Source organism: Cololabis saira, chromosome 9 (assembly GCF_033807715.1).
Source record: "Cololabis saira isolate AMF1-May2022 chromosome 9, fColSai1.1, whole genome shotgun sequence".
Classification (NCBI taxonomy): Eukaryota; Metazoa; Chordata; class Actinopteri; order Beloniformes; family Belonidae; genus Cololabis; species Cololabis saira.
In genome coordinates, this window is record NC_084595.1 from 13,751,361 (window position 1) to 13,769,764 (window position 18,404).

Here is an 18,404-nt window from a genome sequence, read left to right on the forward strand (position 1 = left end):
TATTCAGTTTACAGTACACTTTTCAGTTTCAGTTTCTTTTTTACTGTATTTTTTTATTCTTTTATTTTTCATACTTATAATTTATCTTTATCGTTTATTTAGTCTGAGTTCATGTTGTCCGACTTTGAGCTGCTGTGGCACCCAAATTTCCCCTCTGGGGATCAATAAAGGACTATCTTATCTTATCTTATCTTATCTTATCTTATCTTATCTTATCTTATCCTATCTTATCTTATCATAGCAATGAATTAAACCACAGATCTGTGGGTGTTTGTAACGGCTCAGGTAGCGAGCATCTTAACAGACAACCCTCAACCTCCTCTAGGGGTCCGTTTATAAATAGAAACCAGCCTGGTGGTGCTAATCTCCTTTCCAGTGAAGGATCTCCTGGCCTTGGCAGAACCGAGCCGGGATACCGGCAGGTAAACTAAAAGCATCTTTCTTTCATGTCAGACATTGATCAAACTTTCCTCTCTCCTGCCTCTCTTCCTCTTTCTTCCTCTTCCTCTCTCCTCCTCCTCCGCAGTGCCAGCCGGGCTTCCTGGGGACCAACTGCTCCGTGCAGATCAATGAATGTCTCTCCCAGCCGTGTCTGAACGGGGGCACCTGCATTGACCTGATCAATACCTACAAATGCTCCTGTCCCCGGGGGACGCAAGGTCAGCGGACCCCACGCACACTCCTCCCACACTCCTCCGCCTCTCCGTCCTCTCCTCCTCTCCTCCACGCTTCATTAATTAGGGCTTAAAAGCACCCGGGGCATAAAACGCCTCCCGGTTTGATCCCAACTCTTCCTCCACTTGTCAGATACGCCATCGATTTCTCCCTCAGACATGAAGGAGGCTGTCTGTTGTAGGTCAGCTGGGTTTGGAGTATCCCCGCCAAGCCAACAGGCGCTTGAAGTTCAAGAAACTAAAAGAAAATCTAGTTCATGAATCAGCAGAAATACGTTTGCTGTGAAACCTCTGTTGTGGCCTGAAGTCAGCTGGATCACAGGAGCAGGATGTTTTCCTGGGCTGATGTTTTACGGGGCAATAACTGGACGATTGCTGGAGTGAAAGCAGATGAATCCCTGTTTTATATATATATATATTTATGTTTATTTGATATGGACATAGCAATTACATTGGACAAACCAGATGCATTGTTTAAGTGTTTTAGCACAAGTGCTAATTCGCAACACTTTGCAGCTTTTGAAAAGAATAGAGAGCAATAAAATATTAAGATAACAAGAATGGGGAAAAAAAAGAAAATAAAGAAAAATATAAAATAAATAAATAAAAAATGAAAAAAAAAAAAACAACAAAACAATTGGAAAGGAAATCAAAGAAATACAAACAATTTTCAATTAGAAACATAAAAAGACAACAAAGCAAGCAGTCAACAAGTTAAGAACTATGCATGTGTACACTGCTGATTATATTTTAACCACTGTTTGAGTCCTTTGTTAAAAGCTTTTGTATTGGTCTTTAATTTTAACTCAGTGGGTAGAGAGTTCCAAAGTTTTGCCCCCTTTACAGAGAGAGCAGACTGGCAGAAAGAAGTGTTGCATTGTGGGATGAGACAGTCACCACTAGTGGATGCTATATACTATAGTATTCATGTATTTACTTTTCAGCACTTTTAATTTTGTTGTTATATAAAACGATAAAGATCTAATGTAATCTAAACGAAGCAGGAGGAAATTAAACCTGATGATCAGCTTCCCTTCCTGCTACGCTGGAACTAACACACTGTCCCCCTCATCTCCGTCCTCCAGGCGTCCACTGCCAGATCAACGTGGACGACTGCAACCCGTCCACCGACCCGGTCACCAACGAGCCCAAGTGCTTCAACAGAGGCCGGTGTGTGGACAGGGTGGGGGGCTACCACTGCGTGTGCCCGGCGGGCTACGTGGGCGAGCGCTGCGAGGGCGACATCAACGAGTGCCTGTCCAACCCCTGCGACCCGCAGGGCACGGAGAGCTGCAGCCAGCTCACCAACAACTACCGCTGCGAGTGCCGCACCGGATACACCGGTACAGCCTTCTGTCCTCCCTCCCTTCTCTCCTTTTTCTCTGGGAAACATTTTAATTAATCTTTCTGACGTGTGTGTTAGATTTGAACTGATATTTAGTTTAGTTTTTAGTTTAGTTTTACTTTAGTTTATTTGCACATAAAAAGTATACAACCGCCAAAAATTCAGACAAACAGTATGTAAAAAAAAAAGAAAACAAGAAAAAAAAAGAAATACAATGTAACAGAAAAAAATGTGCAGGAGGAACCAAAAAAAACCCATAAGGGCTTGTCCAGTGGTCCTCCTATAATGAAACGAACAATATCTACAGAGATATGTAAAACATAGGACAACTAAGGAGAATAAGCTAAATTACTAGAAAAACAGGAATCTGATGAGGATGTACAGAGAAGTTCTGGAAATGAGTTGTTATGTTTTGCTAAGCTGGGTTAGCAAAAAAGTTGTGATTTGTTTTTTGAAATTATTTGTGCTCGAGCATTCTCTAATATTGAGTGGTAAGGTGTTCCAATAAAGAGGAACCTCTGAACCTAACGGAAAATTGGGAAAAAGTAGTCCTGAAAACCTATTTAGACTCGTTAATGTTAATTCTGGCAGATTTGACTGATAATCCTGCAAGAAAAAGTTTGTTGGTGCTGTTTTTTAAAATACGAAACACCAAACTTGAAAAGAATATATTTTTTCTGCTCTGAACTAATATAAAACTTTGTGTATGTGTGTGTGTGTCTGTGTGTGCGTGTGCATGTGATCCCCCTGCAGGGCAGCACTGTGACACGGTGTTCGACGGCTGCAAGAGCAAACCGTGCCGTAACGGCGGGACTTGTGCCGTCGCCAGCAACACGCCACACGGCTTCATCTGCAAATGTCCTCCCGTGAGTACAAACCCCCCAAATCCCTGCGAGGTTCAGAGTTCAGTCGCTGCTGCTTGTTTTACTTTACGGTTCTGGTGGTGTTCACGTCCAGCAGAGCAGAGATATCGAAGTCGAAAGTCTGAATAAGAGCCAGAACCGGGAAAGCAATATTCAGAGCGTAGTTTGAACCCACAGAACAAAGAAACTACATGAATCTCCTTTGAAACAACATAAATGTCTTTCTAACGGATGTCTGACGTGACATGTGTCCCCTGTCAGGGTTTCAGCGGCTCCTCCTGCGAGTACGACGCCCACACCTGCGGCAGCCTCCACTGTCGCAACGGCGGCACCTGCATCTCCGGACACAAGGGCCCCAAGTGTCTGTGCCCGCCGGCGTTCACGGGGCCGGAGTGCCGGCTCCCCGCCGACAGCCCCTGCAGCTCGGGCCCCTGCTACAACGGCGGCACGTGCGAGTACGTCACGGAGGCGCCCTTCTACCGCTGCGCCTGCCCCGCCAAGTTCTCGGGCCTCCGCTGCCACGTGCTGGCGCAGCCCGAGGAGAAGGTGGCCTGCGAGCTGCCGCAGTGCGAGGAGCTGCGGCACAACCAGCACTGCAACATGCTCTGCAACAACCACGCCTGCGGCTGGGACGGCGGCGACTGCTCGCTCAACTTCGACGCCCCGTGGGAGAACTGCTCGGCCGCGCTGGAGTGCTGGCGCTACTTCAACGACGGGAAGTGCGACCCGCAGTGCGACAGCGCCGAGTGTCTCTACGACGGCTTCGACTGCCAGAGCCTGGAGGGACAGTGCAAGTGAGTAGGCTCAACACCCGGCCCTGGAAATACGGAACTGTTACGTCATTGGGAATTAGTTTTTAGTTTTTTAGTTTATTTAGCACATACAATAAAAAATAACATCACACAAATAAGTGCAGTTAAAAGAAACTGTGCAGGGAGGAGCGAGCAAGCCAGTAGGCTTATGAGGAGCCCCCACCTAATAACATTTAAAAATATAGATATGAGGATACAAAATCATAAAATAAAAATAAATAATACATCATAAAAATTGCATGCAGAACATGAATGAAAATAAAAAATTACTGTAGACCTATGATCAAATGATTAAAAGTTGTGTTCCGTATTGAACCAATAAGGACATATATTATGCTCTTATTTATCAATGTCACAATACTGTATAATATACAGGTGAAGGTCGGAAAATTTGAATATATTTCAAAACTTCATTCGTAGTAAATTCAACTAAAGATGAAACAAATATATTATTTCCCACTACATTCAAAGTGAGGTATTTCAAGCCTTTATTTGTTATAATTTTGGTGATTATGGCTCACAGTTTATGAAAACCCCAAATAAAAAATCTAAAAAAAAAAAATTTTCTAAAAGAATATTTTATGAAATCAATAAACAATTCAATCATCAAAATTATAACAAATGTTTAACATATCTTGCTTTGCATGTAATGAGACTATGTAATATATTATTTTCACCTTTTAGGTTGAATTATTGAAATAAATTAACTTTTACACCATATTCTAATTTTCTGACCTTCACCTGTAGCTATACTATATTCTACATCTGGGCTGATGTGGACATACGTAGCATAGGAGGCTATTTCAGTTGCTAGTATGGTTGGCTGTCTGTACAGTCATGCAAGTTCAATGCTATTAAAGCACTTTAAACTTGAAATCAAAGCATTTAGTTTTTTCATATAAAATAAATACATTTCTATGCAGTTTAGAAGTTTTGGGGATGTCCCTTTTTTTTGGCGCCTGCGCTGCTGAAATCGGGCGTCCCTTATTTCTATTTCTGAAAGGTGGCAACCCTACGAGTGAGCCTCTCTCCGTCTCCACGAAGCATTTGCTCAAGTCCCTGGTGTGTTAATACGATTGCGTTGTTTTCCTCTCCAGCCCGCTGTACGACCAGTACTGCAAGGACCACTACGCCGACGGCCACTGCGACCAGGGCTGCAACAACGCCGAGTGCGAGTGGGACGGCCTGGACTGCGCCGACAACATGCCGGAGAAGCTGGCGGCGGGCCAGCTGGTGCTGGTGGTGCACATCGTCCCCGAGCAGCTCCTCAACAACGCCTCCAGCTTCCTGCGCGAGCTGAGCCGCGTCCTGCGCACCAACGTGGTCTTCAGCAAGGACGCCAAGGGGGCCACCATGGTCTACCCGTACTACGGCAGCGAGCAGGAGCTGAAGAAGTACAACGTGAAGCGCTCGGTGGAGTCCTGGACCCCCGGCAGGGTGATGGACGTGGTGAAGAGGAGCCTGGAGGGCGCGGCGCCCGCCAGCCGGGCCAAGAGGGAGCTGGACCACCTGCAGGTCAAAGGGTGAGCCGGCCGACCTCCTCAGACTCCGACCATCCTGCGTCTCTCTTCCTGTCATGACTAGATGACCTGAACCTTTATTTACCTACATCATAGGGATGGGCGGTATGGACTAAAAAATGTATCACGATAATTTCTGGCATTTATCCCGATAACGATAAAAATGACGATAAAAAAAAAATACCAATTCAACTCCACCTTTTTAACTATAAATCTATCTCGCTCTCAGATCTGCCATGTTTGTTACACAAAAACGTCATCAACGGGAATTTATCCTGTTTTCTTTCTTTCTTTCTTTCTTTCTTTCTTTCTTTCTTTCTTTCTTTCTTTCTTTCTTTCTTTCTTTCTTTCTTTCTTTCTTTCTTTCTTTCTTTCTTTCTTTCTTTCTTTTAGGCTCATTTCTTTCTTTCTGTCTTTCTTTCTTTCTTTCTTTCTTTCTTTCTTTCTTTCTTTTAGGCTCATTTCTTTCTTTCTGTCTTTCTTTCTTTCTTTCTTTCTTTCTTTCAGGCTCCTTTCTTTCTTTCTTTCTTTCTTTCTTTCTTTCTTTCTTTCTTTCTTTCTTTCTTTCTTTCTTTCTTTCTTTCTTTCTTTCTTTCTTTCTTTCTTTCTTTCTTTCTTTCAGGTTCATTTCTTTCTTTCTTTCTTTCTTTCAGGCTCATTTCTTTCTTTCTTTCTTTCTTTCTTTCTTTCTTTCTTACTTTCTTTCTTTCTTTCAGGTTAATTTCTTTCTTTCTTTCTTTCTTTCTTTCTTTCTTTCTTTCTTCCTTTCTTTGTTTCAGGTTCATTTCTTTCTTTCTTTCTTTCTTTCTTTCTTTCTTTCTTTCTTTCTTTCTTTCTTTCTTTTAGGCTCATTTCTTTCTTTCTTTCTTTCTTTCTTTCTTTCTTTCTTTCTTTCTTTCTTTCAGGCTCCTTCTTTCTTTCTTTCTTTCTTTCTTTCTTTCTTTCTTTCTTTCTTTCTTTCTTTCTTTCTTTCTTTCTTTCAGGTTCATTTCTTTCTTTCTTTCTTTCTTTCAGGCTCATTTCTTTCTTTCTTTCTTTCTTTCTTTCTTTCTTTCTTTCTTTCTTACTTTCTTTCTTTCTTTCAGGTTAATTTCTTTCTTTCTTTCTTTCTTTCTTTCTTTCTTTCTTTCTTTCTTTGTTTCAGGTTCATTTCTTTCTTTCTTTCTTTCTTTCTTTCTTTCTTTCTTTCAGGTTCATTTCTTTCTTTCTTTCTTTCTTTCTTTCTTTCTTTCTTTCAGGCTCATTTCTTTCTTTCTTTCTTTCTTACTTTCTTTCTTTCTTTCTTTCAGGTTCATTTCTTTCTTTCTTTCTTTCAGGTTCATTTCTTTCTTTCTTTCTTTCAGGTTCATTTCTTTCTTTCTTTCTTTCTTTCTTTCTTTCTTTCTTTCTTTCTTTCTTCCTTTCTTTCTTTCTTTCTTTCTGGCTCATTTCCTTCCATCCTTCTGCATGGATTTAACGCAGAACCATAAATCAGCTTTACACAAAAACTTCATCAATGGGAATTTATCATTTTTACCGCAAGATGACAAATTCTTACCGTGTGGAATTTTTTTGACGGTATATCGTGAACGGTAAAATATTGCCCATTCCTACTACATCAATAAAATCAATATCTTCACTGGCTTTGTTCAAAAAACACTTGAAAAAATCATTTTTTAGTTAAGATCAGAAACACATCTGGATTTGTTAAATTGTACTTTTTTTCATGCAATTATCCTACATTTTCTTCATTTTTTTTCCATCTTTCAATAATTCAGTAGTGTTTTTCTTTTTCATGTTAAATTGTCTTTTTCTGTCTTATATTATCTATTTCTATATTGTGTTTTTGCTTTTGCTGTTGTTATTGTTGTTAATGTTTGTTTTATAAAGGGGAGGCATTTTCATAAGCCTTTTTGGCTTCCACCTCTCCTGCACAATGCTTCATTTGACCTTTGTTTTTTACTGTTATGTTTTATGTGCAAACTAAACTAAACTAAACTAACCCACCCCTCTCTGCACAGGTCCATCGTCTACCTGGAGGTGGACAACCGCCAGTGCTTCCAGCAGTCCAGCGAGTGTTTCCAGAGCACCACCAGCGCAGCAGCTTTCCTCGGGGCCTTGGAGTCCAGCGGCAAGCTGGACGTCCCGTTCACCATCGAAGCCGTCTACAGTAAGTCTGTGTGGAGAGAGTCATCCGAGTCACCACTTTTCCACTAGTACCTACTCGGCTCTACTCATCTCAACTCGGCCAAGTTTCTTGTCCATAACAATTCAGATCCTGGAGCGTTGGAGCAAAGCTGCTGTGCTGTATTTGATTGTTTGATCTAAATGAAAAAGACAACAACACTAAAGATGGAGAACCTGGAGGAGATGATAAATGTATGTGCTGCTGGGTCTGTGGCTTGTGTTTGATATCAAGTAAAAAAAATGAAGCTTGAAGCTTCTCTCACTCTTTTTTAGTTCGTCTCGGCGCTGCTGAAAAGTCAGCTGGTAGCTGAGCAGCTATGAAGTGACAGAACTCCTGGTAGATCTGGTTGTTCCTTATCACCCATCTAGATCCCTTTTTAATTCTCTCCTCAGCCACCAGGTTTATGAACATCTGCACCTCAGAGTTGAACCACGGAGCAGACTCTTGCTGCCATTGTTGGTCGAATATAATGAACAAGAATCCGCCGTCAGAATTGCTCTTTCGCTGATGTCACATCCTGACTCAGACGTCTGACTCCAACCCCCCGACCAATCGGTGGCCTGGAGTGTGATGACGTCAGATGCAGGTGACTCAGTCTTAGAACCTCAACAGAGTAGTTAAAGAAAAATATCTACTCGGCACGTTAGACCCCTAGTGGGAAAGAACCAAACCGAGTGCAGGCGAGCCGGGCCGAGTAGTTACTAGTGGAAAAGTGCCATTAGACCCCACAATTACCAGTGGGGTTGATGCTGAGTCTGCAGGAGATCAGAGCTCAAGCACAGCAGAGAGGGAGGGGGAGGGGCTTGCAAGTGTCGTGTTGATGTACGTCTGCAGGCAGAATGAACTGGTTTGCAGAGTCGTCTCTTAAACTGCAGTATTATAAGAGTTATTTACATGAAATCCTCCCTGCGACGCTCGCACAGGTTTCAGGAGTCTAGAAATCCACTTTCACGTTCAAGTTCCTGGATTTCAATTCTCACATCATCACGTCGGTTAGTTGTGATGTGATTTAATCTGCCCAGACACGTGGGACACGAGCGCGTTCACGCTTAGACTGAAAGCAGATGCCGCGGCCTCCGGTCGGACCCACCCCCCCCCTCCCCAGAACTCTTTGATTGTGAATTTGTTATGCAGCCGTGAACAAATGCAAGCGTGAGTCTCGTGGCCTAAACAATCAATCCCCCCCTCTGGGTGCAAATCCCACGGCTTCGGGCTCCAAAATGCTTAATTGCCGCAAATCAACTCGTCCAAAACGCGAGGTGTGCACGTCTTTCTCCAGACGTGCACACCTTTACGTCCTCCGATAACACACCGGCGCGCACGTCTCATCCCGCAGTGAGGGGCTGCTGCAACCTTCACCTCGCTGGATGTAATACCAGGACTTAATGTATCTCTGAGGGTTTAGGTTGGGGGAGTTTATCATTTCAGAATCGTTAGTGGAAAAAAAGAGAAGGGGAAAAATTGATCGGGAGTGTGCTAGAAGTTGGGAGTCTTTGTTATCTCGAAAATCCTGATAAATCCTTCGTCTTTACAGCTTAAAGCGCGTGCAGTAATTTGAAGTTCATTAATCCCCCCTTTTTTTTCTCTTAAAGAAGAAATGGTAAAGTTGTCTCTTGGTACCCTGAGTTGAAAAGGGAGAGAGGAGGTGCTGATGCTCGTTTTTTTTTTTTCTTTCTATCACGCCCCATCCCCTTTTTTTTTCTTTTTTTTTGATGGAAAGTGGTTAGCAATTGTGATTATTCCTGAGTAGATAGTGGGAGCTAGCCCTGCAGCCGGTGAGCATCCTCGCTGGGTTCCTGCCACTGGCTGCCGCCTGCGGGGTGGGTTTTCGGAGCGGGGAACCGGACTCAGACGCTCAGGCGGATCCTGGGCGTCCCATATCCGTGTCCCAGCGAGCCCCGGCGTGAGCATGTCCTCCCTGTTTTTACCAGGCGGCGTGGAACCTCCGGCTCCTGAGGGACTGTACCCCATCTACCTGGTGCTGGGCGGCGTAGGGATACTGGCCTTCCTGGGAGTGGGCATGGTGGCTGCCCGAAAGCGTCGCCACGAGCACGGCCGCCTCTGGCTTCCTGAGGGCTTCAAGACCACGGAGACCAGCAAAAAGAAGAGACGCGAGCCCGTCGGAGAGGATTCGGTGGGATTAAAGTAAGTTAGTTGGTCAGCGGCGCCTGCCGTTAGTGGGGAGGTGGTTCTGTGCGGGGTCGGGGCGAAGGGGCCGCTCCGGATGCAGGGAAGACGGGTTCGGCTGGATCATTACTGGTGATGATATCACAGGTTTAGGTGTGTTTTAATTTGACCTGATGGAGAGGAGGGGTGGGGCGGGGGGGGGTGAAATCAATGGTTTTGTTTTCCGGCATCACTGCAGCGTTGGTAGTGAGCGGTTTGGATGAGAGAGGAGCGCACGGGTGGAAGGATTTGACTGAGTTTTCTGCTCCGCCACAGGCCGCTGAAGAACACCTCGGACATTTCACTGATGGACGACGCCCCGACGGAGTGGGGGGAGGACGACCCCGCGGACGCCAAGCGCTTCAGGGTGAGGAGGCGCAAGAATGCGGCTTTTTATTTATTTTGATTCCGGATTTTTGTTTGTTGGGTTTAATTCACATTTTGTGTAAATTTTCATAAAAAGACGAAGTGTTATTCAGGAATTTTCAAACAGCCAGTATATATTTTTAAATGACTCAAGTGTCTTATATTTAGTAATCTGACTTGAAGTTGGTCTCCGTTCTCCCCCTAACCCTTCAGTTCGACGAGCAGCCCGTGCTGGTGGTGGACGACCAGAAGGACCACCGGCAGTGGACGCAGCAGCACCTGGACGCCGCCGACCTGCGCGTGCCGTCCAGCGCTCCCACGCCGCCCCAGGGCGAGATCGAGAACGACTGCATGGACGTCAACGTGCGCGGCCCAGGTGGGTGACCTCACGAGAACTGCTCCCTTTATGGACCTGAGAACTGCTCATATTTATTCTACATGATCCTGAACAGACCCAAGACTTTAAGATAAACTGCAATAATGGGAAATAGGAAAATATATAAAATATGGAAATATTTTTTATAAAAAAAGGACTTGATCAAAACAATTCAAGGCACAACATAAAATATGAATATGTATCTATATATGTGTATATGTGTGTGTGTGTACATATATATATATATATATATATATATATATGTATATATGTATATGTATATATATATATATATATATATATATATATATATATATATATATATATATATATATATATATATATATATATATATATATATATATATATATACATATATGGAGAGAGAGAAAGAGAGGCTGAATGCGGGAAGAGAACGGGTATAAAATCTACATCCTAACCTGTTAAACGAGTTGTAATGAGCAGTGATTTATTTTAATTGGTCGCTACCGATAAATTCATGTGTTCGGTTGAACATTTCTGAGTGAACGTCTCATTTCCAGGGCGTGTATTTGTGCATGTAGGAGTTTCTAAAGCCCCCGTGTCCTCGGGGTAAAGGATCTTCTTCAAAGCAGCGCGCTGAAAGCGAAGCGCCTCGGGGGAAACACTGATTCCAGATCAGATTAATCATTTGACCAGTAATGGGCCTCCGTTGTGTTTTCCTCCTCTTTCTAAATTACAATAAACCACAAGGACATCAAATGCAAAAAGAATAGAAGAAGAACAGCTATGAAAAATCAAAGTAACGGATTTAGAAACTTGAGAGTATGCTTCTCCTTCTCTCTTTCCACGGTCGTGGATCGATGCAGGAGAATCGACCAAACCTGGCAGATCTGGGGCTTGGCATCCTTTTGAAGAGGAGAAAACCTATTCAAGTCAACGGCTGAGCTGCCTCTCACCGTTAGCTATTAATGCTTCATTTTTGCAGCGCTGTAGCTTCGGTGATCCCCCCAGCTTGGCTTTTCCTCTGAAGCTCCTGCTGCGCCGAGGCCTTGATCAGAATCCCTCATGCAGAGTCGGAGCTGTGATGACTCAACCTGCGCAAAACACTCCAATCCACATTCCTTTAGTTTGTTGTTTTCATCCATCAGACGCTTGTCTTATGGCGCTTTTCCACTAGCACCTACTCGGCTCGACTCAACTCAGCTCGGCCTGGTTTCTTTCCCATAACAATGCAGCATCTGGAGCAGAAATAGGAGGGTTGGAGCGAAGCTGCTGTGATGTATTTGATTGTGTGATCTAAACGAAGACAACAACACTAAAGATGTAGAACATGGAGGAGATGATGTATGTGCTGCTGGGTTTGTGGCTTGTGTTTGATATCAAATTAAAAAATGAGAGTGAGAGAAACTTCAAGCGGCAACGTTTTTTTTTTTTGTGTTTGTCTCGGCGCTGCTGAAAAGTCCGTTGGTAGCCGCGATCAGCTATGAAGTGACAGAGCTCCTGGTCGTTCCTTATCGCCCGTCTAGATCCCTTTTTAATTCTCTCCTCAGCCACCAGGTTTAGGAACATCTGACCCTCAGAGTTGGACCACCAAACAGACTTTTGCGCTGCCATTGCTGATTGAATAAAATGAACAAGAATCCGCCGTCAGAGTGGGTCTTTCTCTGATGTCACATCCTGACTCAGACGTATGACTCGAACCCCCCGACCAATCGGTGGCCTGTAGTGTGATGACGTCAGATACAGCCGACTCAGCCGCTTAGAACCTCGGCAGAGTAGATACAGAAAAAGTATCTACTCTGCACGTTAGACCCCTAGTGGAAAAGAACCAAACCGAGTGGAGGCGAGTCCAGTCGGGCTGAGTAGGTCCTAGTGTAAAAAGCGCCATTAGTCGCAGCTCCCCGTCGCCGTGGTGACCACGTACATGCAAGTGACCGCTTTCACGTTTCCCCGTCAGATGGGTTCACGCCCCTGATGATAGCGTCCTGCAGCGGAGGAGGGCTGGAGACAGGAAACAGCGAGGAGGAGGAGGACGCCTCGGCCAACGTCATCAACGACTTCATCTACCAGGGGGCCAACCTGCACAACCAGACGGACCGCACGGGCGAGACCGCGCTGCACCTAGCGGCCCGCTACGCCCGCTCCGACGCAGCCAAGCGGCTGCTGGAGGCGAGCGCCGACGCCAACATCCAGGACAACATGGGGAGGACGCCTCTGCACGCCGCGGTGGCGGCCGACGCCCAGGGCGTGTTCCAGGTGGGTCTCGGTCAGAGGTGTCAAGTAACGAAGTACAAATACTTTGTTACCTTACTTAAGTAGAAATTTTGGTTATCTATACTTCACTGGAGTAATTATTTTTCAGACAACTTTTTACTTTTACTCCTTACATTTTCACACAATTATCTGTACTTTTTACTCCTTACATTTTAAAAACAGCCTCGTTACTCTATTTCATTTCGGCCTTTAAATAAAAACTATCCAGTTAAATTGCTCCATCCGGATAGAGTGAATTTGGTTGTGGTTGTTTCAGATGTTCTTGTCCAGTTTTGTTCTTACATCCGTTCCCTCAGATTCCTGCAACTAAACTTGGATGTAAATTCCAATAAAAGTTAGGATAAATGATAACATGCCTCTGAAGTTTGACTTTTTGCATCATTACAATACTTATAGGCAACTAGTCATCATATCTCCTGCTCTCTGAAACACATGTTAATGCTCAACAGTACACATATATGGTTCTTTAATATATTTGCATTATACTAAGATGCATTCATTTTCAATGGCTTTTGTCCTTAATGGCTTTTTTCCCCCTTACATTACTTTTACTTTTATACTTTAAGTAGTTTTGAAACCAGTACTTTTATACTTTTACTTGAGTAAAAAACTTTTGACACCTCTGGTCTCACTCTCATTGGCGCGGGCGTGACATCACCAGCCATCTCCACACTCGGACGCTCGTCTCTTCCTCATATTTCGTCACATTTGCAAACGAGAGCCAGTAGATATTTGAACCAGTGTCGCTATAAAGAAGCGTAACCCGTCTCGTTCCTGTCCAGATTCTGATTAGGAACCGCGCCACGGACCTGGACTCCCGCATGCACGACGGCACCACGCCCCTGATCCTGGCGGCCAGGCTGGCGGTGGAGGGCATGGTGGAGGAGCTCATCAACTGCCACGCCGACGTCAACGCCATCGACGACTTCGGTGAGTACTTGTTTGTGCTTTTCCCCCCAGAGGTGCCCCGGAACCAGTCCGGCTCCCCGCGGTCTGGTCCTACAGCTTGATTAAGGCTGCTCTTGTCTTCTCAGGTAAATCGGCGCTGCACTGGGCTGCAGCCGTGAACAACGTGGAGGCCACCATCGTGCTGCTCAAGAACGGTGCCAACAAGGACATGCAGAACAACAAGGTCCGTGAAGAACCTCTCCTCCGTCTCCGTGTCTTGTAAAACCACATTTCATGACGATGTTTGACATTTCTGCTAGGGCTGGGGATCGATTCAAATGTCAAGAATCGATTCGATTCCGATTCTTAAGATTCAGAATCGATTATCAAGATTTGATTCGATCCGATTCCTATATTGATTTGGGTTAGTGTTATTAAAACTGTTTTTTGAGCTGTTGCATGAATTATATGACCGTAGTTATGCAAAATATTACTACTAGTATTATATTGAGATTAAACAGCAAGTATTGGCAGCTAATGATGTTGTAAGGACCAATCAGCTCCCAGAATGCTGATAGAACTGCTTTCAGAAACATCGTGTGGGTCAGAATTACCAAACAGATCCAGGGCAGCAAACAGAGACGGATGAAATCGGTTTTATTTTTTCCCACATTCCGTTTTTATTTTTTCCATTTTCGGTCTATTTTGGTTTTTAATTTTTGAGCATTTGGTTTTTAGCATTTTTTGCAAATGTAACCCCAAGACAGTTTATAAAGTAATGAAATATAGACAATTTATGCAATTATAACCTAACACTTTAATGTTTTCATACCTTTAAACATATTTAAAGGCAAAAACTTGGCACCAGTTATTCTCGTGTCCAACAAAACATTCCTTTTTTGGGGATAAACAGAAAAATAACCAAAAGTTGTAATGATGAAAAAAAAAAAAATATATATATTAAAAAAAAATCGATCTTTAGACATATGAATCGATTTTTAGGAATTAATATGAGAATCGATTTAGAATTGGGAAATCGATTTTTTCAACACAGGCCTAATTTGTGCATCTCCTCGTCCTCAGGAGGAAACGCCGCTGTTCCTGGCGGCGAGGGAAGGCAGCTACGAGACGGCCAAGGTCCTGCTGGACCACTACGCCAACAGAGAGATCACGGACCACATGGACCGGCTGCCCAGGGACATCGCGCAGGACCGGATGCACCACGACATCGTGCGGCTGATGGACGAGTACAACCTGGTGCGGAGCCCCCCCATGCACGGGGGCTCCCTCAGCACCACGCTGTCACCCCCCCTCTGCTCGCCCAACGGCTTCCTGGGCGGCATGAAGCAGCCTCAGCCCCAGGGGCCGGGCCACGGCAAGAAGGCCCGCAAGGCCAGCGCCAAGGGCATCGGCTGCAAGGACGGCAAAGACATGAAGGTGAAGAAGAAGAGTTCCCAGGACGGGAAGTCCGGGAGCCTCCTGGACAGCTCGGCCGTGCTGTCCCCGGTGGACTCGCTGGAGTCTCCGCACGGCTACGTTTCCGACGTGGCCTCGCCGCCTATGATGACCTCGCCCTTCCAGCAGTCTCCGGCCGTGTCCCTGAACCACCTGCAGGGCCTGTCCGACCCGCACCTGGCCGTGGGCCACATCGTGATGCCCAACAAGCAGGAGCTGGCTCGCATGCAGTTCGACCCGCTGCCGCCGCGTCTCACCCACCTGCCCGTGCCCGGCTCCGGCGGCGCCGGCGCCATCAACGGCCAGTGCGACTGGCTGTCCAGGATGCACGGCGGCATGGGCCAGTTCAACCCCATGAGAGGGGCTCCCGGCGGCCCGGGGGGGCTGCACCAGGGCGGGCAGCGCGGCATGATGGCCGGCTCGCTCCACAACGGCCACCCCAACGCCAGCCTGTCCCAGATGATGAGCTACCAGGGGATCCAGAGCTCCAGACTGATGCAGCAGCAGGCCCAGCAGATGCAGCAGATGCAGAACCTGCAGCAGCTCCAGCAGCAGCAGCAGCAGCAGCAGCAGCAGCAGCAGCAGAGCATCCAGCTGCAGCACCAGAACTCAAACCCGACCAGCAGCCAGAACTTCATCAGCGGGGAGCTCGGCTCCCCGGAGCTCCAGCAGGGCCCGCCCAGCTCCGGCATGCCCATCCACACCATCCTGCCGCAGGACACCCAGATCCTGCCCTCCATCAGCCAGTCCATGTCCAGCTCCCAGTTCCTCACCCCGCCGTCGCAGCACAGCTACTCGGGCCCCATGGACAACACCCCCAACCACCAGGACAACCTGTTCCTGACGCCCTCGCCCAGCTCCCCCGACCAGTGGTCCAGCTCGTCTCCTCACTCCAACATGTCCGACTGGTCCGAGGGCATCTCCAGCCCGCCCACCAGCATGCAGTCCCAGATCGGACATATACCAGAACAGTTTAAGTAGGAAAACGCTTGTGTCTTTACACCCAGATGAGCTACTGTATTTTATTTTATTTTTTAAATCAAGAAAAAGCACTCTTTGGGAAAACTACGAAAAAAAGGGCAAAACTGTAAAGGAGATTTAATAGGACTTTTATAAGGTTTTATACTAACATCCATTCTTCTTTTATTTATTATTGTCTTATTTATGCACATTGCCTGCCGGGTGACGTTTAGATGCAGGACAGAGACGGTCCTTTAGAGAACCCTTCTTCTTTCTTCTCTTTTTATTTTGTAGTACTTATTTTTCTGCCATTAAGTCGCAGCATACACACTGGGTATTTATTTCCTTGAAGACATTTCACCTTTGCCCTTTTTTTTTTATATGATTCCTTTGTCTATTTTTTGTATTATCTTGTCTATAATGAAAATTGCGATCAAACATAGCCCAATTTAACTTTCAGTGTTACTTTGATTTGTTTTAAGCGCTGGGAAATATCGTTCGGCGACAAACACGCTGTGAATGTCAACAGAGCTCGTGCACAGGTCCTGTATGACACAGGAGATTGTTTTTTTTTTTTAACTTTCTGATGATCAAGTGACTCGTAGTAGCGCTCTCTAGAGGTGTGTAAATGTCTTTCGTGGGAGCAGCGCTGAGCTGCGCCTCTAGATGTGGATGTGGGATGTTGTACAGTCCATGGCCATCTCGGAGATTGGCGGTCAAGGCAGGCTGGAGTATCTCTGAGTCCTGCGCTGGTGGAAACTGGCCAGTCGGTCACGGTGTTCGTATTTGTCCAGAGGGAGCAGGAAACCTCATTCTTTTTCCTTCTTCCTCCGATTAGTTTGAGCCTATGGCTGTGTTCCTCCTTTTGTAAATATGCTCTGTGTTTCCTTTGCAGGCGAGATTTTGTTTAAGAAATCTTTGGTCTTGAGCATGCACGGGGTCGGCCCTGCACCCGTCACAAGCCTTGAGAGTGTAAAACATAGCAGAATATATATTTTGTATCTCTTTCTGTCCCTTATGCGTAAATAAATTTGAGCTATATTCAAACAGATGCGATATATTGTTAGGTGACATTTTCACATTAAAGAAAAATTCATAGACTTTGAGGTTTTATAAGTCATATTTATTTACTGTTCTGTTACTCAAAGAGTCAGTGAGGCAAACATTTGTGTTTGTTATGAAATGTTTTTGTTCAATTAAAGTTCTCAGTTGTGTCCACGGATGTTTTGTGAGATGCACTCTGGTTTGGGTTCTGGAATTTTATATTTAGAGAAAAGACGATTGAAGTAAAATTTCTACAATGTTTCCTTGTTCTGTAAAGTGACATTTTTGCATTAAATGTATGTCTCCCTTTTTCATTTTCATTCTGTACAAAGGCTTCTTACTACAATAAAGGACACTTGTGTGTCTTGAACTTATGATGTTTGTCTTTTTCTGTTTTTTAACCCCATTAAAAGCTGCATGTCCAGTACAAGTACTACCCAGTATAAACGTTGGTGATGGGGCCAATCGCTGTCACCGCTCTGTCTGTGTCTCCATCTAGTGGTCCAAACTGGTAAAGACATGTCAGAATTCATTATCTCAAATCTGCTGGAGGCTATCACGTCTATATTTGAGCAAAAGCATGGTTTATTCAAAGCATGAAAATCCTTGCAATCAGTATCATGAAAATTAGATAAAAAAAGACAAGATCCAGAGAACCTGTTGCCTTCACTGGGTCTGGACATTTGTTCACAAAATAGTAGACTGCAGCGATGATACTCATTAATTGGTAGAAGAAGTAAATAGATAAATATTTTCTGTTGACTGTTATTTTTAGAGATTGAATATTTGTCCATCCAGTCATGTTCGACCTTCTCCCCTCTGGCAGACGGTGCACCAGAACTAAAACAAACAGTTTCTTCCCCGAAGCCTAAACACGCACCGAACCACCATCACACGGAAATCTTTTGTGCATTAAAATACTCTGCATATAAAAACCTCTACAACCTTCACCTTCTTCATGCATCAGCATGTTGAGTCATGTGCAACAACTATTGGAAAATGTGTGTAGCATTGTTTCCTTTAGCATCTCTTTTTGTTTCATTCATCTTTATTTATTTATTTATTTTTCTTACATATTTATATTTTACTTACCTTACTTTTATTTTGTCTGCACTTTATCTATATAAGGACCAGCACCTTCGATGAAGCACCTGTAATTTTGTGCCTACAGCTAGTGCCTTTGCTATCTCTAAAAACACACAGATAAAGTTGTCAACCTCGGCATTATTTTTTAAGACAAATCTATGTTTTTTACTAAAGAAACAAGGACTACTTTCTATCAACTCAAAAATATAGTTTCTGTGTTCTTCTAAATAAGATTTTTTTTAACTCAGTTTAATTGTGGGGTTCCTCAGGGTTCCGTCTTTGGGTCATAACCCTTTCTTTTCTACCTGCTTACATTAAGACCGATGACATACAGCGCTACCACTCAAGCCCACTGAGTTCTACAAACTATCTTCCTAATGAGCTGCTTGTCTAATATGCCAGTAGTTACGGGATAATTATTTACAA

General features: G+C 44.6%; 1 protein-coding gene across 1 annotated transcript in view; it reads left to right on the forward strand.

Moving 5' to 3' along the window:
* LOC133451464 (neurogenic locus notch homolog protein 1-like) overlaps positions 1-17,266 on the forward strand; it is a 54,984-nt gene extending 37,718 nt beyond the window's left edge. Inside the window, exons 22-34 of the mRNA XM_061730519.1 lie at positions 527-659; positions 1,760-2,017; positions 2,773-2,885; positions 3,144-3,676; positions 4,792-5,217; positions 7,215-7,363; positions 9,313-9,526; positions 9,824-9,914; positions 10,127-10,289; positions 12,229-12,527; positions 13,328-13,475; positions 13,580-13,677; positions 14,517-17,266. Coding sequence (XP_061586503.1) covers positions 527-659; positions 1,760-2,017; positions 2,773-2,885; positions 3,144-3,676; positions 4,792-5,217; positions 7,215-7,363; positions 9,313-9,526; positions 9,824-9,914; positions 10,127-10,289; positions 12,229-12,527; positions 13,328-13,475; positions 13,580-13,677; positions 14,517-15,869 — 3,978 coding nt within the window. The 3' untranslated portion in view covers positions 15,870-17,266. The remainder of the gene's footprint in view (positions 1-526; positions 660-1,759; positions 2,018-2,772; positions 2,886-3,143; positions 3,677-4,791; positions 5,218-7,214; positions 7,364-9,312; positions 9,527-9,823; positions 9,915-10,126; positions 10,290-12,228; positions 12,528-13,327; positions 13,476-13,579; positions 13,678-14,516) is intronic.
* The last annotated feature ends 1,138 nt before the right edge of the window (positions 17,267-18,404 follow it).